The sequence below is a fragment of the Sinohyriopsis cumingii genome, chromosome 6 (assembly GCF_028554795.1).
Source record: "Sinohyriopsis cumingii isolate HCF-2022 chromosome 6, ASM2855479v2, whole genome shotgun sequence".
Lineage (NCBI taxonomy): Eukaryota > Metazoa > Mollusca > Bivalvia > Unionida > Unionidae > Sinohyriopsis > Sinohyriopsis cumingii.
In genome coordinates, this window is record NC_142966.1 from 94,314,017 (window position 1) to 94,340,603 (window position 26,587).

At 35.3% G+C, this 26,587-nt stretch overlaps 1 protein-coding gene across 3 annotated transcripts in view; it reads left to right on the forward strand.

Moving 5' to 3' along the window:
• The window catches only part of LOC149797466 (protocadherin Fat 1-like), a 299,704-nt gene that overhangs the window by 157,230 nt on the left and 115,887 nt on the right, over window positions 1-26,587 (forward strand). For all 3 annotated transcript variants that reach the window (XM_089962274.1, XM_089962276.1, XM_089962275.1), the window contains exons 5-6: window positions 17,400-17,708; window positions 18,508-18,724. In XM_089962274.1, coding sequence (XP_089818400.1) covers window positions 17,400-17,708; window positions 18,508-18,724 — 526 coding nt within the window. The remainder of the gene's footprint in view (window positions 1-17,399; window positions 17,709-18,507; window positions 18,725-26,587) is intronic.

The following is a 26,587-nucleotide window of genomic DNA, read 5'->3' on the forward strand; positions in this document are numbered from 1 at the left end:
TTATCTTGAATTCATGGAAACTGTTAGAGTGTTAATTGAAAGTATGGAATTTTTCTTCCACAGTTATTTAATATTTGGAGATTGAACAGTTTTGTATATAAAGAGAAGTAAAGAAGTAAAAAATACTAATTGGAACGTATGTAATTCTGCCAACAAGAAAAGGAATTGTCAGCTTGATATGGTTTTGTAGGTTTAATGCTCTTTTTCAGCACATTGCAAAACGATCCCATGAAGAACCACCTTGCCATGGGAAACTATTGGCAGACTTTCTCGAATACCTGTGTTGGTCGAACTAAGACTCAAACCCACACAGAGAGATGTGTGAGTGATTTGTAAAGGCGAGTGCCATAATTCACTCAGCCACCCGGAGCCCAAGCTAGGTATGAACTGCATGAAGGATGAAACTGAAGTTGACACTATTGATTTGAAAAATTGCACTAATGCAGCCAAAGAGTGACATTTATAAATGACAGTCACATAAGCTGAACTAAGCCTTGTTGAATCTTATAAACCTGTCTGGCACCGTTACTCTCCAAGTTTTACTTTCTGGTGTCAGTCATTTAGTTTATCATAGTTTACTAACATCACTGTAGAAGGTAAAGTTACTCAAATCCTTTTCTTGTGCCTCACAGTCAGGTGGTAAGGGAGGGATACAGTGCTACACTTGGGCTGAATTATTTCTTACAGATCATTGGCTTTATTTGATATAAAACTATAATTTCTTTGGTTTTATATGAAAAGAAAACAAATGAAAGAAATCAATTTGTTGAGTGGTGATCTTAAGCTAGTGTTTGTCTTAGACATTTTCAGGATATGCATGGAAATTATCAATCTAAAATCCTAATTTTTTTAATGAACTGTTAAGATAGAATTGCCTGTATCTATGAAACATGTATTGGATTTGTGCATTATAATTGATAAATTCATTTGGCTTATACCCGAGGTTATAATGGCATGATAGAGATGTTTTTTATTACAACCAGTATAAGATTTGTCCAGGTTTGTTCTGCAAGTTAGAATATACATTTTGGTTCTCTTTAACGGGAATAATCTTGTTATACAACTTTGTTTGGCTGACAGAAGCACAAAATAGATGTAGTTTTAAGAGTTATTTCAATTTTTTTCTTCTTATTTCATCTTTTTTTTATATCTTGTTTTCAGATCCCCCTCCCAGTCATTCTGAGATGTAGGAGTAATTAATTTGTCTTGACGTCTGGTTTAGTGTATATCATGAAGTTCTTTCTTCCCAGACAAAGAGCTTGTGTACTTCAAAACATTAGAAATAAATATAAAATTACTCCCTCATCACTAGACCCATCATTATAACACCATTCCAGTCGTAAGTCAGATGTGGTAATCATTCCCATTTTATATTGTAGTAGTGAAATTAAATAGGATGCAAATCATTATAAAGCAGTCAGACTAAGATGTACAACACTTATTAACTTGTACTTATTATACCTTTCATTACCTGTTATGTGTTCCCTTTCAAGCTTAGAGATGATAGCAACAGTGTTGATTGGTAGAATGGTTCTGTAGTTTTACATCATTTGTAATAAATTATGTCACATATAAATGTCAGTTAAAGCTGGGCACAGTCTATTTGCAGATGTCAATGTTTTTAATCATCAGTTAATTGGAACACACATTTATCTCAATTTATGGTGAGATTTTGTGTGGATCTCATTTTTGCAAGTGCTCATGATCAACAGGTGTAACCACATTACATTGACCATTTACCATTTTTGATTCCAATTGCTTATTTGGGAGATGAATGTTATGTTTATTCAGTGAAGCAATTGGTTCTTTGGTCTGTGTCATTGAAATTCCTACTGATACTTACAGCATATTTATTTCAAAATTGTTTTTTTTAGGGCTTTCAGTTGTCTTGAAAATTAATAGAAGTTTTTTTGGTCTCTTTTCTTTTCTTATAATCAGGAGATGTGGTTGCTTAGTGGTTAGTGTGCCAGACTTGTGACTGAAAGGATGTAGGTTTTCGAATTATACCATCGGACCAGCCTGGGTCAGCTACCAATGTGACCTTGGCGTAGGCACTTTACTGCACCATGGCGCGAAATAACCTACTTGTGTTTATGTGCCATAAAACACCATACCAAAGCATAAGCATTTTATATTGTTTGTAAATCTATTAATGCAAGATAGTGTCTTTGTAGGAAAACATAAAAAGGGCAGGAAAGAAAAAAAATAAGCTTCCAGCTGAGAAATCTATTACATGCAATTTGATATTTGATTGTGTCTTAATAGTTGTTCATGTCTTCACCAGCTCTCATGAAAGTGTTTTGTGAATTACTTGCACATACTGGGTTTTTAGGAATGACTGATTAGTTAGGTGAGAAATGGTAGCAAAGGAGGGATAAATCAAGAGATCACTGAAACAGCTGTATATGCCAGATATATACATTTGTAGGTCCACTCATTGTTTTGACTAGTTCTCAAGTAATGTTTGGTTTTGCCATAGGTTTTTCAGAAGAAAAAAATTACCATTAAATGACCTCATGAAAGGAAAAAGGATGATGGCAGATTGTAATATACTGATGAGAAAATGCTATTTATGCAGAGATGGAAATAAATAGACTTATTGTTTTCCTATAGGTTAACCTTTCACATTTGTAAAGTGAAAGTTGAAATGGTGCAAACTTTAGCATCTGAAAAGGCATGCATTTGACATCCTTTCACTGAATTGTTATGGTGACTGTATGAAGATTTGTGCTATTAAATGTACATGCAGCACCTATTTATGTACATTTGGTGGTGGATTAATAATCATAATTAATTTTTTGATCATTTATTGATACAATAAAATCTTTTTTTTCTCAATTAGTCAGCATCAGTAGTTGAAATTAGATTATGTCAGTCAAAAGACATGTAATTGGTTGAGGTTACTGTGTGAAACAGATGACACAGTCAAATACTGAATGAATCTCTCTTCTCAGCCATTGCTTGGATTCTTCATGCAAAACACTCACTTGAACCATCTCAGATTATGCTGTACATTTACTTTATGAAATTGATTGTTGAGCAACAGGGTATTAGTTTATCTATCAGTGTTGGAGTGAGCAAGGGAGAGGCTGCTGAAGGTAACCCAAACATGATGTGCATTGTATTATCTATACAGAGAATTTTATTGTTACATCAAAAACACTTAACTGTAAAAAAGGCAATGAGGATCTCCATTGTTCATCTAGTTGGAATTTCTGATTAATACATGTATTCCCCTTGCTTGCATATTGTAATTAGGTAACCTTGAGGTGCAAAGAAGGTGTGAATATGCTTTATATTCTTGCATAGAGAACAAATAGATTACATTTACTTGTTATGTACCTGTATGAAATGTGTATGAAGTAACTTTGATTAATTTGCAAATGGTTTCTTTGACTGGTTAAATAATAAATGGAGATTTTCTTTTTTCCCAAAAAAGAAGAAACCAATCCAGCTAGGAATTCTTGTGCTTATTGAAGTAGCATGGTAACTTGCCAGTTGTTTGTTTGTATGACAATACCATTATGTATTCTATACTGTAAAGGATGTATCTTGTTGCAAAACCTGTCTTGAACAACCACTGTAAGGTATAACAGACCAGTAGTCTTGCGAGATCTGATTCTCAGTGAAGCAGTTTATTAATTATATGGTGGCATAACCTGTCATGAGAGACTACCTGTCATGAGAGACCATGTTTTTATTTATCACAAGCTTGGTGCATCTTTCAAGAGAAGGTTATGCTGCAAAGCAGGCATCAGCTGTCTTTTAGAACTGCTATGCCAGATCTGCTCAGTTGTAGAGTGCTATGTGCCAAGTCATATTTGTCCTTTTAATTTAATTATCGTTTTTAGTAGATACAATACAAAACTTAAAACTCGTACTGTATGCCTTTCCAAAGAATTTGGCATGCATACCGTAGGTTACCGATGACTGCTGTAACCTGTTAAATTTTCTTTTTTACTCAAGTCAGTTTAATGATAAGTGGTCATGAGTAGTTATTGAAGTGAAAGAATAAAGAACAGTGACCATTAATTGGTAATTAAACACTCAGCAGGTTTACATGTATTTGACAAATCAGCTAGATAAAAATATTATGATTGTGTGGTAGGGTCAGTTGATGTGATAACTATTTCCAGTTTTCTAGTCGAACCATAATTACATTGAGAATCCACATTTCAAGAAATGTTCTGCAGTCTAAAACATACTAGCAGAATCTTTACAGAACACTTACCCCTAAAGGATTATGGACATTATACTCATTTGGTTTTACTGGTCTGCCTCAGGCCAGTATTGTAGAGAAAACAACTAGCGTGTGTGTTTATACATATTAATTAAATGATGATTTAGAGTACTCATAATAAACTTTTAGATGCTGAAAATGTTGATGATATTAGAGATAAGATAGATTAAGTGGCTCTAACATAAACTTTATACAGATTTAAAGAAGTATATATTTTATACTTGAACTCTGACAATCTTTGCCTTGGCTTTACACCTGAAGTACAGTTATTAGCATTTTATATTTTGTTGTTGAGGTTGAAGTGAATGGAGTGTGAGTCTGATCAGATATATGGGGGGGGGGCAGTCAGCAATTATTATCTGGGAGTTTATGAATTTGAATATGGTGTGGAGGAAATCATTAAGTAACCTAACAGTTTGTGTCTGTCTGCTTTACCTGCTAATTCTTCATGTAGCTGCAAGACAACTACAACATAACAATGTTATGGATGCCATCCCTAACTACTTTGATGGCCGACTTGTCAGACTAGTTTGGTTGTTCAGTATTTACTCGTACAGTTACATTAATGCTGTCCATTCCACTTAAACTTGCATCAGTACTGTCCATTGCACTTACATCAATGCTGTCCATTCTACTTACACATACATAATTGCTATCCATTCCACTTGCACTCACATTGATGCTGTCCAATCCACTTATGCAGTGAACAGGGTAAATCCTGACTGCTAGCACATTATGGGATGGCAGATATCAGTCTATGCTGTTAGTTGTGGTTATTGAATGATTAAATGCACGTGTTTTCTTGCTGCTTTTATTGTTTTTTTGCAAAAAAGTTATATTTGTATTTTTAGAATTTGAGTATTTAGTTGCAACTTTCTAGCCAGGATCATAATGATGAATTGTTAAACTCTGTACATACATACCTACGTATATGCATGCATGCATATATATATATATATATATATATATATATATATATATATATATATATATATATATACACACATACACACACACGCACACACTCACACACACAGCCCTGAGTGGTCAAAAGCACTCATCGTCATGGATCACTACCATATCACCTCAGTCGAACATGGGTTCAGCCGATGTGGGTATGTGAGAAAGCTTGCCAGTAGCTTCTTGTGGTCGGTGATTCTTTCTGGAGTTTTCCTGGGTTCTTCCTCCACCGTTTATACTGGCCGCCATGTATAGCCTATTTTGTGCTGAAAATTGGCATTAAACCCTACAACAACATACATAAGCATGCACAGTCATTCACTTGCAAAATTTCCTTTTAACACTAAGGAAAATCATAGAAGGAATGCATGTACTTGAGAAAATAAATGGAATGAGACAGAGGTACTAGGCACATTTAATTGTACTATCAACATTTTTAACCTTCAACAGTTATATATAACTATTAGACGGTTACCTTTTTATTCTTTATTTGCATCAATATGTATCTTGTCATAGATTATATCAAGTATTTCGGGGGGGGCATCATTTAACCCTTAATAAATACATGCAACGTATGGACAGAACTTAGTTATTTGTCTTCCTGAGTTTATTTGGAATCACTTTCACTGTAATTAACTACAAATTTTCATTCTGTTAAGTGATCTCTTAAAATTATTGTTCCTAAATAAACCATGCTGTTTGGTTTAGCCATATGATCAATCGGAGCATGAGTATGCAATTCAGATTTTGCTTTTGGCATCTTTGCCACCCACTCTGATATATGGGCTGAGCTAGTATTAAAACCTGTATTATATTTAAATCCTTCCATAAGCCGAAAGCCCAGTGTCATGCAATTTATCATGTTTGTATGCTCCTTGAAGTCATAATTTTCTTCCTTAATTTTGGCTATCAGTATTTCTTTTGGTTCCACTAATGTTTGCTTTGGCCAGCTCCGATTTTTTTAGTATTATATTAGTGTAGGCTTTTATCAGTGGTGAATTTGTTCAGTAATCAAGATCAAGCAGCATGTAATTGAGGGCATTTAAAAAATTTGAAAGCTGATCAAACTGTATAGATGATACTTCAGATGTTGAGCTTTTTGAACTTTTGACAAGTAAAGCCACGTACTGAGAATTAAATAGCTGATATGTTCACATTCAGGTCTTTATTACCAACAAGTTGAGATGGAGGAAATAACAGGTAAACTACTAGTAGTTTTTGCCTAAATTGGATTTTGTCTGCTTATTTCTCTGCTAATATAAACATACATGCAGCTTCAAAAAATGCAGAGATTTTTACCTCAGCTGGTTATAAACAAGAAAAACTTATGGGATTGTCTTTTGTTTGTTGCCAGCGTTTTTCAGTTTGCATAAACTACTTTGAGAATTGCCACGAAACTTGACACACTTGTTTATCCATTTGATCTGGTTCAAGTTTCAGCAACATATGGTTCGCATGCTGATATTGGTAAGTCAGAAAACACCTGCAGTATGAGTTGCGGCTTAGTGATTAAAACGTCTGCCTTGGATACGCGAAGTTGCGGTTTCAATCCCCAGCTGAGTCATACCAAAGACTTACAAAAATGGTATTAACAGCTGCCTCACTAGCCATTCATACTAAGAGGTTAGTGTTAGGACTGGTCAGCAAGGTGTTGGATAATGTGACTGGGCAGGACATCATGCTACATGCCTGTGGCATGACGCCCCAGTGCTAAAGATGTCTTTAAACTGCCACACTGCAGACATAGTAGTGATATGACTGCAAAATTGTTTATGCTGCACTATGAATCCAAATCACACACACACACACACACACAGAGGGATGAATATGATTTAGTACACAGCACTACAGCTGAGCAGAAGTTCTAAAAGGTTGCTGAGGCCTGGTATATTTGATCCTGCAGGAAGATCGTGTAGAGCTTCAACATCTACTATTTTGAATATTTTATTATCTCTACTCCTCCTGAATGGATGGTCACATCAGCATGAGGTTTTCTCTGAATGTCTCTTGTGATGCCTTGTTTGTTCTAAAGGAAAATGGTGCCAGTCTTGGAGGATGTGATTATTATCAAGGCAGCATTTTGGCATTCTTTTACTACCTTTTCATTTTACCACCACTTGTTAACACAACAATGTGCAGGCATTTTTTCTTTCTTTGGGTCCCATCTTTGTTGCACAACATGTGGTCCCAGTAAATACCATTATTCCATAAGATGGACCTATCCATCAACAGTGAGTACATTCTGTTTTCTCAGTTTTTGATCGGTTTAATGGAACATCAACCAACCCTCCATACTGACACCTGGTAAGCTATTGATGCTATTAAGATGTTGGTTTTTGTTCCAGGAGGGGGTTGGGAGAGTCTAATTTTAATTATGCAATATTTGCCCATCACTATTGTTGAATGCCCTCCTCCCACCCCACTCTGATGTTCTGGTGCAGTGGTCGTCTGTGAGAATGATGATCTGTGCTTATTCTTTGCATGACCATATCAATGACCAGGCAAGATGCACAAGTGGATTCTGTCAATTATTGACAAAACTCTGGAGGAGAATGTATTCACATAAAATGGACAGTGAGTTTTCGGCATGAAAAAGGAAGGAAAACAACAATAGTGGTAGCTGAATATTGCATAATTAAAATTAGTCTTACCTTAAAAAAAACTACACATTTAGGAAGAAATCTTCAGGTGTACTTATTCAACAATCCTTTTGTGTGTGTGTGTGTGTGTGTGTGTGTGTGTGTTATTTGAGTGATATTATATAAAAGGATCAAAAGTTTTAAATCATTAACTGATGAAATCCCATTCTACTAGGAGAAAGATAATTTTATTTTTAAAAAATATGAATTCAGTTGCCTCAGTCAGCTCCAACATGATAAATGGTACATTCATACATTGTTAGATGTCATGACATTCTGGTATCTTTGACATTATGGGTTGGTAAATAACTAAAGGAGTAACCATTATGCCTCCTCACAGTGTTATTTTAATTGATCTAATCTGTTAAAGAATCTGTTATTATCAGTCAGTTGAGTAGGCATCTGCCATTAAAAGGTCACTCTGTGCCCTTTGACAGAGAGGGTTGATAGATTCCTTTGCTATCCTGCTTTGACATTTCGAGATGCCTACAGATTTGTATCGGTGACTGTACCGGTATTTATCAGATTTGTTCTTTGATCCTTGGTAACTTGAAAGGAGTGGATATCAGTTCACCCTTCTAAGATATTTAGTGGACTAAGGTCAGCTAGTGATTTTGAAATTGCTGTTGCTCCTGAGTCTGACAAGATGATTGTCTTTTTTTAAATTCTCTAATCAATAATCAGCCTAATAAGGCTACCAGACAATCGGTGACCTCTCTAACTCCTATAGCACAGGTCATGACCACAAAGAGATCAGTTTGTGTCATGTTTAAGGTCATATTGGTTATATTGATTGATCATGGAACCTAAATGACTATGAGGCAAGAAAGGATGAATCAATTAAAGCAAAGGGACCCTCCATCTTGTTATGGCCCCTAAATGACTGGGACAAGATGGATGGGATAGATTAATTACAGCAAAGTGTGGTCAGATGAATGTGAGAGAGAACCAGCCCTCCATCAAGGTGTTGTTTGGATTAAATTTACATTGCCAGTTGTAATTTACTGTCCATGTGAAAATTAAATCTCTGAGAACCATTCAGATTTCAGTCTATTTCCTAAATCAAATAAAATTTATGTCATTTTTTGTAATAAGTAATTATGTATTGGTCTTTTTATTTGAACAAAATATTATATAACTTTATTAAAGGTAGAAAATATTTCACCATTAGGTATCTAATTTGTTTTAAAACATTTATTTTCAGAAATTTTGTCTAATATGATTACAGATGTAAACTTTTGGGGTTTCAGTAGAAAGCTCGGGCTTACTAGAGTCAGCTTTCTCCCTAACAGTAACAATTTAATATTAGAAATCTGCATGCTGATTAAGTACAGAACCAAATAAAGATGATTCATAATTTTGTGAGGGAAGTCTAAAAGTATTTTTACTGATCATAAGTAACTTTGCAAAAATATTTGCATGCTGTTTTCAGTAGTGAACATGTATAGATAACGAGTTTCATATCTGAGTCAGAGAGAGTAAAACTAATTGTGGTACAACATTCTGCATGCACCGAATGTTTAATAATATTTGTTGATCAAGTGGAATAGTACAGGACCTAATCCACGATACATTTTAAATAACGGAATCAATTTTTGCTTGGAATGGTAGGAGTTTAAGCTTTGCAAATTAGTTTTTGATAGTATGTTGGGGATGCACTTTTTACTGTACTTACTATTATTCTCATAGCCACTTCATTTATTTTTCTATGATTTCTTTGTCTTGCTTTGTATATTTATTCCAAAGGTGATCAGTATAATCAAAAATGCGTACAGGCACTTAATTTATAAAAGTTTGCTATTGAGAAAGTGTGAACTTTTAATGGCATTTGTCTTAACTGAATGCGACCGCTTTTCTATGATTTGCATTTTGTAGTTGAATGCAGCAGCCCTGGGTAACATACACATATATGTACCATTTAATTATTGCAGATGTTGTCCAAGAAGCAACAATGGTGGAATGCTGACAATTTTAGTGTTCATTATTCACATTGTTTGTTCATAAGGACTTCACCATGTCCCATCTTAAATCCATTTCCAGTTTGTAGAAAAAATTGACTATCGAGAGAACTGATTCCTCTAATGGATCCAGATAATTGGCATTTGCCTACCTGTTTAAAGTCTTGTTATTGTTGCTTCTTCTGAACTAAAAATCGTGGCATTTTCATCAGAAGACTTTTATGTGGTGTAGTTGATCCTAAATTAAAATGATGATGATCTGATCTCCACAGTGGCTATGTTGAAAACAAACCTTGCTATTGTTGCTTCTCCTGGATGGAAAGTCCTATTGACTTGGGGTTTAAATTACAGAAGACTGGTTATGAAGTCGCGTTCGTGCTAAATGAAAATGGTGCTGATCTAATGGTGGGCATCTTGAAAAATCATGTTATAGCTACACTTCCTGAATGAAAAGTAATATCGCTATGTTTTTTTTATATAACCAGAATACCTTTATAATGTCTTGTTGGTCCTAAATGAAAATATTGTAAATCTGATGTCAGATATGATTGTCACTGTGACCATCTTAAAAATCTTGTTATCATAAGCTCATTTTACAATATTGAATATATTCATATTGCATACACATGCATGACGTGTGTGCCCAGTAGTAGTATAGTGTATCAGGAACTACTTTTGTAAACAAATTATGTACACTCATGTAGTAGATGCTTTATGTTTTGGTTGATTAAATTTGTTTCTGAATGAACTAAAGCTGCTGTTTTGTGGACTGCCACTTACCAGCTACTTTGCAATATCACTGGACAACAAATTTTTACAAAAGTCATGTTACTGAAATAAAATTAGTCAATTCTTATCAATTTTTATGTGCTGAACACGAATATGACAGTCAAATTGCAAAATTGGCTCTAGTTTTTTTGTAATCTGCAAGAAATTAATGTTTACATAACGAAATGCATTCCAATAGTAAAAGGTCAACTGTAATAGCCTACCTATAAAAAATCAAGTCATTGACTACATCTTAGATTTCTTCGCCTGTCTCTTGTACAGCTGTTCGGGAGCATCTCTGAGGAGTGTCCAGCAGTAGTCAGCCAGCATTGTAGTGGACCATTTTCCCTGGTATCTTTGTTCCATTGTTGCGATATCTTGATGCAAACGTTCGCCGTGTTCATCACTAACAATACCACAGTTGCTAGGAAAGAAATCCAAATGGGAATGAAGGAAGTGAATCTTTAGAGACATATTGCAGCCAAGTTTCTTATACTTCATCAACATGTCTTCTACTAGTTCCTTATAGTTTTCTGCCCTAACATTTCCGAGGAAGTTTGTAGAAACTAGGCGAAAAGCATTCCATGCTTGTTTCGCGTCACCTTCCAGCAAGTTGTTGAACCGGTCATCTTTGAATAGCTCTCGAATCTGAGGACCCACAAAAACTCCCTCTTTAATCTTTGCTTCGCTGAGTCGAGGGAATTTTTCATGCAGGTATCGGAATGCTGGCAAAGTCCGGTCAATGGCTTTCACGAAGTTCTTCATCAAACCTAGTTTGATGTGAAGGGGTGGTAGCAAGATTTTCTGAGCCTCAACCAGAGCTGGGTGTTGGATATTCTTCTCTCCAATGGCTACATTCTGCCTGTGAGTCCATTCCTTCCTCATGTAGTGCATTTCCCTTGCTCGGCTATCCCACTCGCATAAGAAACACATGTATTTTGTATATCCTTGCTGCAGTCCCATTAAAAGGGCAACTACCTTCAAATCACCACAGAGGTGCCAGCTGTACTTGTTATACTCAATGGAATTCAGTAGCTGCCTTAAGTTATCGTATGTCTCTTTCATGTGGACAGCATACGCTACTGGAATAGATGGAAGAATGTTTCCATTGTGCAAAAGCACAGCCTTGAGACTCAGTTTCGAAGAGTCCACAAATAGTCTCCATTCTTGTGGGTCATGAGTGATTTTTAAAGCATTCATGAGGCCCTCAATATCGGAACAGAATATCAGATTACTTTCCTTTCTGAAGAAAGGCTCCAATTGCTGGTGGCGCTTTCGATATGCAGTAATTGTGACATCTTCTTCTAGAAGATTCCATTGTTGGAGTCTTGATCCTAGCAATTCTGCCTTGTTCTTTGATAAGTCCAAATCACGAATCAGGTCATTTAGTTCTTCCTGTGTTATTCTGTGTGGGGTTGATGATGCACCACAGTGAAAATCTGGATCACTGCATGCTGATGGACCAGGAGAAGAACAGGTCGACTCACCTTTGTCTTCGTCAGATGAATCAAGAGAATATTCTGCTGGAGGTTCTGGAATAGGAAGTCCCTCACCATGTGGAACTGGTCTCAATGCAGACGGAATGTTTGGGTAGACTATTCTCGACTTCTTTCGCTTCGTTATTCCGCCGGAAAGAGGAGGAACCAAGCAGAAGTAACAGTCATTTAGGTGGTTGCTTGGCTCTCTCCACACCATTGGGACTGCAAACGGCATTGATGACCTTTTGCAATTCAACCACTGTGAAAGCTGTGTTGTACATGTAGCACAGCATATATGCGGAGCCCAAGGCTTGTCTTGGTCACCAACCTTGCATCCGAAGTAAAGATGATATGCCTTCTTCACTTGAGAATTGATACTTTTCTTCTGGTTGGCAAATGTCACTTCCCCACAAATAGAGCAAAAATTGTCCGCGGTATTAACACACTTTCGAGGCATTACTGTTCTTTATTGTACGTAAATGGATAACATAATAAGTTTTATGTAACAGTAGCTTGAACTGTCTCGCACAACGTCTAAAATATTTTAAATGCTGAACCTATCTGATTGGGCTTTATATAGTACACTGCTTACGTCAGCTTCAGCAGCCGCCTGGCATTAGTATAATAGGCCTACACATGTATAGTACACTGCTGACATCAACTTACTTCAGCAGCCGCATGGCATTAGTATTGCATTGCATCAGAAAATGATGCAATCAACTGTGGATGATGTGAGCATGATGGTATTATGCAATGTTACATCATTATTCCGGATGTTGCTGCAGTCCTACTGGAGAAATTTACACAGTGAAACATAGAAAATGAGGTATATGAATATCTTCAAAACGAGAGCCAATACAAATTTTTCACGGTTATATTCGTGTTCGGCACACCAAAACACTACAGATTAGGGCCTTTTCAAGTCAGTAATGATTTCACTGTTGACCAGTGTATTCAATGTTAACTTTTTGATACAATGTTTTGGATTTAGGCTAGTGATAGATGCCATGCAGGTCATAACATTGCTGGGGTCCCTCCAAAGAACATGTAATTGACAAGGCATAAACTGTCTTCTTTAGCTGGTAATAAGAATGGCAAAAAATATACTTTAAGTTTAACATCCTGAATTTCCTCACAATATACTTTCTTAGTTCTGCAAATCCAAATTACATTAGCTACGTCATGGGTTCTAAAGCTTAATTAAACATCTCAAAATTGTACTGTAATTTCGACTACATTCCATGTGCAACATCATCCTTACTGCACTCAAATATGAAATGAACATTGTATTCGATAGCATCTTTTTGATAATTACATTTGAAAGAGTTCATATTTTCGCCACATTTTGATTCCAAACATTCACTGATAGGACAGAAACACACATACAGATGAGTCAATAGGCCTGCCTTGCTGCTCAAATTTAGATGTACTCTATGTAGAATTGACACAGATAAATCCAGTCCATAATCACAAAATTTAGTAGAATAAACAAAAATACCAAAATCCATTCATTCCAGATGAAATGGAAAAGTGGTTGCAAATCACATTAATTATAAATTTCAATTTAATTAGACCAAAACAATAAATTCTTTCGAAAGTAATGTTGAGTGCACGGCTAAGTTCAAATTTCGCTGGTCAAGGTTACATGCGCATTAATGTTGTTGTGTAATGATGAATCTATGCCTGTGTATTTAGTTTGGAATACATCATAAATTCAATTACTTTGTTTCTTGTTGTGTATTTTTTGTTTATACAATTAAGCCTTAGGCAGAATAAGAAAATCAGTATATAATAAAAAGGTTACTGCATTTGTATGGGAAAGGTCCCAAAATCATGCAGTATCCATCTGAAAAAAACTTTCATATTTTCCCCATACCAATGCACTAACCTGTAAATATTGCTATACCTCCTGAATATAAAGTAATATTGCCACAGAGTTTTCACCAGAAAACTTCTTATGATGTATGTCCTAAACGAAAATGGTGTTGATCTAATGTCCAGTATGGCCATGATTGTGGCTATCTCGAAAATATTGCTAAACTCTACCTGAATGCATGGTCATATCAGTTTGGGCTTTTACTATACAACCTGTTATGTATAGTTGGTTTTAATAGTGTCATTCAAACATTCAGTATGCCACACATTGTGGCCATCTTGAAAATCTGGTTATCACTATTTTTTTTGGTCATATCAGCATGGGGTTTTTCACTGAAAGACTAATCATGTAATGTCTTGTTGGTCTTTGTATAAATGGTGCCAATCTGACTTCTTATATGACTGCCACATTGCCCATCATGAAAATCTTGTTATCACTAATTCTACTGGATGACTGGTTTTATCAACATTGTGCTTCATCCAAAAATCTTATCATGTATAATTGGTACTAATAGATAGGATACCAATCTGATACTGAATATGGTCACCATGACATCCATCTTGGAAGATCTTGTTTTTATTTTTCCTCCAAAATGGAAAGTCATATCAAGATGGGTTTCCACCAGAAGACTTGTGATGCCTTGTTGGTCTTAAATGAAAAGGATGCCAGGTTGACATCGAATATGTCCAAAGGATTCAAAAAAAAAATAAAGTCAGGTCTTGAAAAAACAATGCGCAATTTTCTTGCATTCAGTTGGATTTTTGGTGTGAGTTTTCGTAACATTATTATAAATCCTGCAATTGCATATCCAAGAATAGACCCTAATTATGTCATTTTACATACTTCATGTATTTATTAATGTCCTTCTAGGCGTTATTTGGTGGAGTGTAGTGTTCTGGCCTTCAGCTGGGTGCTATACCCCACCATTCAACACTATACAGAGAATGGTACCTAAGTGAGAGGGCAATAATCCATGAATAGTCTTTACTGGAGATTGCACCTATCTAAAACTATATAAAAAACAAAACTACTTTGGACATAAAAGAAACTGTGTTATGTTACTTGAAATAGAAGTGAAATCTGAAATTGTCAATAATCCTCCATCTTAAGTGTGTTACCTCAGATGTCCACCCCAGCACTAATACTTAAATGTGTTTTAGCAGTGTTTCAGAGTGTCTTTCAATTTTATTAAATGCCATTTTAGAACCACTTGTCTAACATTTGCAAAGAGGTCTGCAGAAAGATTGTTAAGTAATATTATTTGTCATTTAATTCAAGTGTTTGTTCACTGCCATAATAAATTTATCAGTAATTATAAACTGTTGAGGCATATATGTTGACTGTATAGATCACACCTTGAGTAGTCACCTTGAATGATTCTTTACTGTCAGCATAATGAATAAACCATTTTGAGACGACTGCCAGCCTGGAAACAGAACGCTTTTCATTGGTAATTTTTTTTAATACAGGTTGAATTAGGTGATTTTACACCCTTCCTGCAGTATTTCTTTTGAATAAATTTTTAATTCAGCTCTTCTTGTTATTCTTTGTTTACTTCATTTTGTTTGCTGAGAATTACGTTTTTATAGGTAAATTGATGGTTGGTTTCATAGGTATTTACTTTTCATTAGCACATTTGTCAAACTAGAGGTGATGTGATTGTCAGTTTGCCAACCTCTGGGCCAAAAAGGCCATCTGTTGTATACTGATTGGCAGTTTTATCAAATCAAAAACACAAATCTCTACTGCAAATTTGAATAAGAAATGCAACAAACAAATATTTCATGGTTTAAAAAGATAGCATGTCTTTCTGTCAAAGCATATGAATCCCTCACATCAGAAATGTTCTGAGCTTTGGAAGACATGATTAAATACCTTATTGTAGATAATTCCCAAAAGAAGGTAATATGATTGACATCTGTAGACACAAAAAATGTTAACTACAGGTCTTGTTGCCCACACAGGTATTATAAATTATAAGTTGTAGATCTGGAGAAAGATGCTTGACTTTGCTATGATCTTTAAGGGGCATGGATGAAGTTTCTTGAAGAGAAAGGCTAAGCAGTTAATACCTGTAACAGATTTGTTCATATACAGTAGAACACTGATTATCCATCATGTTTGCTTGTACAGATTTGTTCAAATACATTAGCCCATTGATTATTCATATTGTTTGCTCGGAAAGTTTTTTCATATACAGTAGAACACTGATTATCCATATTGTTTGCTTGGACATATTTGTTAATATACAGTAGGACACTGATTATCGAGCTTGTTCGCTTGGACAGGTTTGTTCATCTACGGTAGAACATTGATGATCCATATATTTGCTAGGACAGATTGTTCATATACAGTAGAACACTGATTATCCAGCTTGTTTGCTTGGACAGATTTGTTAATATACATTAGGACAAATATTATCCATATCGCTTGCTTGGACAGATTTGTTGATATACAGTAGAACACAGATTATCCAGCTTGTTTGCTTGGACAGATTCGTTTATATGCATTAGTATAATGATTATCCCAACACCCAAAAAATTAAAATCACTTGTCTGGACAAATGATTATTCAGAGACCAAAAGCATCATCCCTCAGGTATTCCAGATAATCAGCAATCAGGTGTATATCAATCATCTGGATTAAATTTTTTAATGGTACCATGACTTATATTTCCTTGTATCAGTGTCTACCATCTACATTATTTGTCTCACCCTTTTAATTTTCATAAGGCAAAGAATAACCTCATTCTATGTTCCCTCACATTATTGACTTGCTTAATTGCAAACATGAAATTTCTGCTGAATGTCATGATGTCATTCAGTGCATCTCAACCATACTATGACATAAACAGACTGTCACAAGTCATTTGATATAAGACAATGTGACCAAGATAAAAAACATAATGTCATACAGTGCATCTCAACCATATTATGACATGAACAGACTGTCACAAGACACTTGATATAAGACAATGTGACAAAGATAAAAAACATAATGTCATACAGTGCATCTCAACCATATTATGACATGAACACTGTCACAAGACACTTGATACAAGACAATTTGACCAAGATAAAAAACAATGTCATTCAGTGCATCTCAACCATATTATGACATGAACAGACTGTCACAAGACACTTGATACAAGACAATGTGACCAAGATAAAAAACATAATGTCATTCAGTGCATCTCAACCATATTATGACATGAACAGACTGTCACAAGACACTTGATACAAGACAATGTGACCAAGATAAAAAACATGTCATTCAGTGCATCTCAACCATATTATGACATGAACAGACTGTCACAAGACACTTGATACAAGACAATGTGACCAAGATAAAAAACATAAGGAACTCAAATCTGAGTGACTTCTCATTCACCTATTGAGTGAGAATAGCCTGTGTTCGACTATTAATTTTATGACGCATAAAAGATCTTATAATTATCCAGTCATATTTATATCTTTCTAGGTGACAGTGTGTGACAATGGTGAGCCTAACTTGTGCAACACAGCCAGAGTTATCATCAGGGTGGAAGACATCAATGACAACAAACCGCAGTTTAGTGACCAAAAGTACCGTGTTCAAATCCTGGAGGCTGTTTGGAATGGCAGAGACATTCCTGTTTTTTCTGTTCTGGCTTCTGATGCAGATGATGGTGACAATGGAGCAATCAGATTCAGTTTGAGGGGAAACCATTCAGTCTTTCAAATTGACAGAAAGACTGGCATCATATCTGCAACCAATGACTTGGTCAAAGGAACAGTCCATAACTTGATGGTAATTTTTTTACAGTCAGTAATTAGTCTGTCATCTATTGGCACAAATTTGTTATTGATATTCATTCAAGATGTCTAAATGGATGACCATAAAACATTACACTCATCACGTTCATCCCATAGCCTAGTTTGTCTTAAATGAAAATGATGCTGCTCAGACATCAAATATGGCCACCTTATTTGCCATCTTCAGGAACTTATTATAGCTACTTCTGGATGGTTAGTCAATATAGACACGGGGCATTCACCAGAAGACTTTTTATGATGGCTAATTGGTCTCAAAATAATATGGTTGAAAGAAGGAAAAATGATTTCTATGAAACTGGGTTCTGTAGCAGATGCCTTGACTAAACTTTGAGATGAGAAAAACACCCACTGTCTTTGGAAATGAGTCATAGGTCATGGTCATAGAAGGGAAATGGTTTGCACAAAACTCAAGTCCTATGCCAGAACCATGATCAAACTCTGTGGATAGCTTGCATTTGAGATGAGGAAGGCACCTATTGATTTTGGGCCATTAAGTCAAAATGTCTTGGGTGCCTACAAACAATGATGTGTACTATGTATATACTGTGTAAGGGAATATAGCTTAGATCATGTTGGCATTGTTAGAAATTAACTTTTAAAACCTGGATAGGAACTTTTGATATGACAGAAATAGTAAAATCCTGTTCAAGTTTGTAAACTGTTGATTTTGGACTGTTGGAATGGCATACATTTTGAAGTTCTCGTGTAAAGTGGATTTTAATTCCACATTTTAAAAGCTGATGACAATAGATTTTAATGCCTTTTATTCTCAGGTGCGGGCAGTTGACCTAGGTGAACCAAACAGCAGGAAATCTACAGCTCAGGTTGTAGTGGAGGTTGTAGAGCGCCTGAAGAGATCTCATAATGCACCCAGATTTAAATCCCCTTCCCTGACAGTTGATGTGCTGGAAGGTGACAAGGTGGGTCACATGCTAGACATAGTGCAGGCAGAGGACCCAGATGGAGACAAACTTTGGTACTCAATTATAGGTAAGGATTCATTCTTTTTTGGTGTGTTTTTCTGTAGTTCTTAGATGAGACAAAGGTGTCCTGTTTCAGTGTTGTGCTGTTTATTATTGATGTTGTGTAGGCATCAACATAAGGTTGTTGCAGTGATTATATGTACACCAAAAATCAGAATATAATCTTATGACATTGCCTGTACATGTACACATGTCCATTTGTACATTTGATACCTTTTGTTTGTTTTGTTTCTGCACAGTAGTTTTAGATTTGCACCATGTACTTTACCTAACTTTATGAATGGCTTGCATTTTGGGTTAGAAAGAATGATATTTATTTTGGGATCAAAATTCAAAAGGCAAGGTCACTGCCAGAAAAAGAAAAATTATTTCTGCTCAATAACTAAGTTCTGTACAGATATAAACTGAATTGTATGGATGGATTTGCACATGGAGTATGGAAGAAACCTAATGATTTTTTTTGGTCATATGTAGTTTTTGTTATTTGGAGGGTAATGCAGCTAGTGTTTGCTAGTGTTTATTATATGCTCTTTTTTGTCTCTGTTAATTTTACATTGTCAGAATTGCAGTATTTTACTATGCTGAACACCTTTATGTTGCATGTATGTGCACAGCACATATGCTTAAAGATAGTATAGTGTAGGCCTATTAGGAACTACTTTGTAAACAAACCTGGTGTGCACTTGTGTAGTAGATGCTTTAGGTTTTGGTGGATTAAATTTGTGAATGAACTAAAGTAGCTGTTTCATCTGTTTGAAAGTATAGATGATAAAGTTAACCATGTGAAGGAGTTTATGAAGTCAGAAACGAAACTTTCAAAGAAGCAACTGATTAAACATGACATTTGCAGTGTCAACAACAAACAACAAACATGAGAGGTGCAGTAATTGAAAATACCATTCTGATCATTGAAACATTTATTTATTCATTTCTTTTCACGAATAGAATGGTTCAGACAATGACCAATCCTCTCTTGGGTATAAAAAAATAGCATAGAAAAGCATATTGAGGCCAAATGATATCGCATAATCTATCAGAAATGTACCATTTTACAAGTCAAAATGATACAGTTGAGAGAAAAAAAATGTAACTGAAGGTTTTGGTAGGGAACTATTAGCTTCAGAGCCAGTAATCTAAGATGACAAAAATCTATTATTTCTGCTGGGCAGATGGAGTTTCACACAACAGCTGCTTTTCAGTTTTCCTCATGTAAGTATTTTGATACAATGTTAGGCTAGCTGATAGAAGACACTGTATGATACAGGTCGTAGCTAGGGTCCCTCCAACAGCAGGATGCAAGTGACAGGGCATAAACATATTTTCTTTAGCTGGTAATAAATATTCTTACATTTATGCATCTTGAATTTCCTCAAAATGTACTTTATTAGTTCTTCAGATCTGACTAACATATCTTGCTAAAAACTGATACACACAAAAGCTGTACTGAAATTTCAAGTAGCCTACATTTCCAGCTGAAGTCCATTCTCGTTACTGCACTGAATTTGACCCAGTAATCCAGTCCCTCATAATCAGAGAAGCAGAATTGAATTGGATCAACATAGAAACCAAATCCATGCACTTTCATTTACAATATGACTCTCTCAATTTTATGTGGACCAAAACAACAAATCTTTTTTAAACTGATGTAGAGCATGCAACTACATTAAAAGGATGCTGGGCGGAGCTATGTGCACATGAATAATGTTATTGTGTATTTATGAATCTAACATTGTGAATTTTGTTTAGAATAAAGCATAAATTCAGTTACATTATTTCTTGTAATATCTTTTATTATTAAGCCTTAGGTAGCAAACAAAATGAGCATGTAATAAAGGTTATTGCATTTGTATGGGAAAATATGAACTCATTTTTTTCTGAAAAATACTTCTCTCCACAAGGTCATGCAGATGTTTTTCTGAAAACTCATTCATATTTTCCCATTATTACTAAGTTGTGTGTGTGTGTGTGTGGGCTAAGTGGATGAGTGATCTGAAGTGCTTACCATTCCAGATCACTTGACATCTCATCTGTGTAGGTTTGAGTATCAGGCTCAACTAATATTGGTACATAAGAAAGCTTGCCAGTAGCTTCTCATAGGTCAGTGGTTCTTCCCAGGGATTTCATGGGTTCTTCCTCCACCAGTTATGCTGGCCGCCATGTATAGCCTATCTTGTGCAGAAAAATGGCATTAAACCCCATAAAAAGAACAACTAACATCTTGCAAATAATGATGATCAGCTCTATATTTCATCTGTATTTATTAAGAGTTATTTATCACAGCAAGTTTATTGAAACAGTGCAAGGGGGTCTTTTCATATGTAATGTTCTCATTTAAAAATTTCTTACCCTGAATTGAAAGTCACCAACTTAAGAAAATGCCAGTGGGAATTCCCATCCTGGGTGAATATTCTGGAGAAATCACTCTTCCATTTAATGGTTTTTCATATTATTTCATGGACAATTTTTAGTTAGGATTTTTGGTTGATATTTGTCCATAAAGTCAGGCTTGTTTTTTGAGACTGTAACAGCTGAAAGGGTGAATATTACCACAGGACCAGTCTGGTTCAGTTGCCATGGTGTTTTCTTGGGCAAGGTGGTGTCTTCACTTCCATGGCCATTTCATACATTTTCCTCCCTTTTTTCTTTCATCACATAGATGAGTGAAAGCAATACATTAATTTTCAATGACTATTTCAATCGAAGTCCTTGAAATATTTCTACCAAGTTTTGATATCTATACAGGAAAAATATTGAGGTAAAATGTTTTAAGGTTGTTGCTCTTGTTAATTTTGCTTAGAGGTTTAATGTGTAAGTTAGATTTAACACTTGATTAATTCTGCTAGCTCAGGTATGTTGAAAGCTCAGAACAGGTGTTTCACAGAGATGAAGTCAGGCTAGATTTACTTTAAGGTAGACCATAGGGTAGAGTGGTTTGCTATACAGCAATAAATACCTCCATAAATATCTCTGATAAACTGTCCTGAAGAAATAAAACCCTCATTTTATGTATGTGTAGAAAACATTTTGGTTATAAAACAAGTTAAACTACAAACTGCTGATTAAGGTTTCAAGATAATTTTGACAGAAATGAGAGGAAAGAGCTTATTCCTGCTATTTTAGCATTTATTTGTACTTTTATATTGGATAAATGGGCACGATATAACAGTTCAGCAGAGCAGTTTGGAAGATATGATGGGAAGACTTGGGGAGGTGTGCTATAGATTATTTCAGTTTATGGTAGTTCTACATAGGAATTAATTAGAATTGAATGGTTTTGTTTTAATGTGTAACATATATAAAATTTAAAAATAGGTTAGTTCTTTTAAAGAAAGTTTTCAGGATATGGTAATGTTGTTTATGATTAGGTCTTCCAATGTATAAAATCTTTGAGCAAATTTCATAACTTTGGTGTTTTCCTTTTAATCAAGACCCCCTACTCCAAATTAATATGAAGGTGAAGATATAGCTGTTGTCATGTTCATCTGGCAGTCTCTCTGTAAGAAAAAATGTGTTTCCAGGGTAATACCTAAAAATCGTATCAAATATCTCTGTGTGGGGATGGAGGTTTTGGTGGGGTTGATGGGTGGATTCTACCTTCTTACACGGTGTCTGCTTTATTTGGTTATCATTATCTAGAGGGTGATTGCCCTTGGTGTTGTTGCCTGGATCGAGTAAATATTAATATAAAGTGTGAAACTTATAGATGGAATAAATAGAGATCTGAGCAGATATATAGAACAGAATGGCACGAGCCCCCATACATGAAATTAACAATTTAATAATTTGCATAAACAACTGTGATAATACGTTACATTAGGAAGATACACTTCTCTTTTGAAATAAATCATTCACCGAATTTCAACACAAATATACTTAAATAAATAGCTGATCTGTTTTAAATGATAGTATTGGTTCATCATAGAATCAGTTAAGTCATTGTCTTGTGCAGCTTCATAACCTGCTTATTTCTGGTTCACTCCAACTTCACTGTAGCTGTTCTTTTTGGTCCTTTCACTTTTTTCTTCTCCAAACTCTCTATTGTCTTGCCTCTTTCGGCCCTCAAACTTTGTGTGGGTAGGTGGATACACAAGTACTTAGATACTTGGATAAGTAGGTACATGGATGCATCAGTGGAACTATTTCCCCTTCTGTCAGATATCTTACTGGGAATAGATCATTACTCCCTCTCGTTATGTCAGCTATCGTCCTATTGGAATTCAAACAGATACCAAAGGCTATGTGGTCAAGCCAAACATGGCAGACCATAAACAAATCTAGTTTCATAAGATTAATGTACTTCCTAATGGCTATTTCATCACTGACTCACATTAACATCATATGAGATATAACAGTTCCGTTCTCATCTCAATTATACAAATGAATGAACGAAATTCATTACATGGATTAACTAAGTTAATTTCAGCAAATACACACATTCATGTCTTTATCATACATGAAATCTCACTTCATGGCTTAACAACATTAATTTCGGTCAATACGCACTCAAGTCTTTATCATACATGAAATCATCTAAGATCAGAGAATTCACATATATTCTCGTAACTCATATCAACAAAAGTAATGCATGAAATTCTTAACAATCAAGATGACAAATTCAAACAATTCATTAAACTGATATAAAGAAGATCATTGTACAAATTCAGATAGATGAATTCAAACACAGTTATACTCATGTCAAGAAAATTGATCTACGGATATAAACAAACAAATTCATGCAAATATAAGCAAATAAATTCAAGCAAATCATTATATTGATATCAACGAATTACATGAGATTAACGCAAATACCTTGTGCTTTCAAGCTTTGATTGCTTCTACTGCCAGAATTGTGTCCATCAACTTTCCAGACATCCAGTCCCTTGGATAAATGTTTTGCAAGAGAATTTCTTCTAAATTCAATCTTGGAGACTATTATATTTTTTCCTCTTGCACAAAAACGTAGACTGACTTAATTTTGTGATGGGGCTTATTAAAGCCAAGAAAGGGGCCCCGAGTGGCCGAGTGGTCTAAAGCGCTGTCCGTCACGGATCACTGCCATCTCACCTCTGTCTGCGTGGGTTCGAGTCCAAGGCTCGACAAATGTGGATATGTGAGAAAGCTCGCCGGTAGCTTCTCGTGGGTCGGTGGTTCTTTCCGGGGTTTTCCCGGTTCTTCCTCCACCATTAATACTGGCCGCCATGTATAGCCTATCTTGTGCTGAAAAATGGCGTTAAACCCTATAACAACAACAACAAAAGCCAAGAAATTTCATGTGGGAAACATGCCCCTTATTTAGTGTAACCAATCAGGATGAAATATATCTACCATCTTTTATAGCAAGGCACCAAAATTGTGGTCAGCCTGACTTCTCGATTTCTAAATAACGGATTCTGGACAATCTCAACTGACATTTTCAATACAAAGATTGAAGTTAACCTTTTCGTTCCAGTATGTCTGACTGTTAAACAAACAAATGATTAATTAACAATCACTTCCTCTCATGACACACATTAAAAATCATTGAAGTACAGTGATTTAACATGCTGCAGTCCCTGTAAATCTTATTAATTGTTCACTTGCCCAGATTAATGTGTTCTTTATAGATCGACAGAAATGTGCACCTTTATACTCTGATATTTTTTTGCACATATTAGACTGTTATTATTTACATGCCATTTTACTAAACACAATTCTGCAGGTTCAGCCATCCTATGTATCATTCACACGTTGATTTCCAGATTATGAGGGGGCAAATTTCTGTCGATCTATGAAAAGCACATTAGTTTGGGCCAGTGAACAATTCATTAGATTTATGAAGACAGGCGCTTGTTAAATCTCTATACTGCAGTGATTCCAAATGTCTCATCAGTAGTGGTAGGGATTTTTAAATTAAGTATTCGTTTACTTAACTGCAAGATAGACTATTAGGGACTTGGCTAACTTCGATTTCATAGTGGAACTGTCAAACTTGAAAAATTTCCCGAAACCGTTAGTCAAAAACCTGGAAGATCAAGTTGACCCCAATTTTGGTGCCTAGAGAAAAGGGCAGTAAATATATTTCATCCTGATTGGTTATGCTAAATAAGGGGCGTGTTTCCCACACAAAATTTATTTCCAAGCTGCAAATAATACCCTCCATCGAAAAATCAAATTAGTCTAAGCTTGCTGCAAGAGTAAAGGTACAGGGGATTCTGAGAGTCAAATTTGGAAGAAATTCTCTCATAAAATATTTGTCCAAGGGACCGGATGTCTGGAAGGTCGATGGACACAATTTTGTTGGTATAAATGAACTAATTCTATCAATAAAACAGATCAGCTATTTGTATAAATATATTTGTGTTGAAATTTATTCCAAAAAGAAGTGTATCTTCCTGATGTATTGTGTTATCACCATTGTTTATGTAATTGATTAAATTTTGATTTTCTGTGTATGGAGGCTCGAGTCGTTCTGTTCTGTATATATGCTCAGTTCTCTATTCATTCTACCCATAAGTCTACTCCAAATTGTGAGTGGTACAGTCATAAGTAGTATGCAGACTGAGAGAGCTGGACCATAGGGTACTTTTAGAAGGAGTGTTTACAAGGGACTGGTGGAGGAATGTCATCACTAGATGACTCCTGTATTTGGATGGTTGGGAATGGATTTGGGGGTATATCATATTGGGAATACCACTGCCTTTATCATTGTGTCTTTTGGGCAACTCGATTTGTACACTGATGCATATGCTGGTGTCTGCTGTAGTAAATAGCTGTCCAAAAGAGAGATTTTCTCATCAGTCAGTTTGTTGATTTATTATATGCTCATTTTTTGCCCCGTTAACTTTACATTATCAGAATTGTGCAGTATTACCCGATACTGAACCCGCGTGCCAATACACATACAGCATTCGCGCGCATAAAGGAACTACTTTCTATTGTAAACAAACAATGGACACAGACGCCAGCACTTTTGATTTGTAAACAAATCATGTACACTCGCATAAGAGGTGCTTTATGTTGTGGTTGTTTAAATTTGTTTCTGAGTTAACTAAAACAGATGTTTTGTGGACTGCCACGTACCAGCTGCTTTGACGCATTCCACATTGATACAATATTTTGGATTTAGGCTAGCTACAGTATACAACAGACGCAAGAAAAGGTCCTTACAAATAACATACAAGTGACAAGTCAAAATGAAATAAGCATTAAATTCCATAGCGTCTTTTTGATAATTGTGATTGAAATAATTCATATTTTTTCCACATTATAATTTCAAACATTCAGTGACAGAAACAGAAACACATTTGCAGATGTCAGCATGCTTCTCCCTAGCTTCTTCTATCCCATGTATTTCATGTGTAATTGTCACATACAAATCCAGTCCATAATCATGAAATTTCATAGAATCGAAAAAAATACCAAAATCTATTCATTCCAGCTCAAATGGAAAAGTTCTTGCAATGCACATTCATTCACAATATGACTCCAAATTTCAATTTTAACTAGACACGCCATTTTCTTTCAAAAGTTATGTCGAGCGTGCATCTAAGTTCAGATTTATCTGGGCGGAGTTATGTGTGCAGTAATAATGTTGTTGTGTAATGATGAATATGCGCTTGTGTATTTTAAGTTTGGAATACGTCATACATTCATTTCCATTGTTTCTTATAGTGTATTTTGTTTATATAATTAAGCCTTAGGTAGAATTAAAAAAATGAGCATATAATAAAAAGGTTACTGCATTTGTATGGGAAAATATGAACTCGTTTTGTCGGATGGATATACTGCACTCTGAAGGTCGTGCAGTATTCTATCCAAAAAACTCGTTCATATTTTCCCATACAGATATAGTAACCTATAAATATTGTAATATTGTTTGACCAATATATTA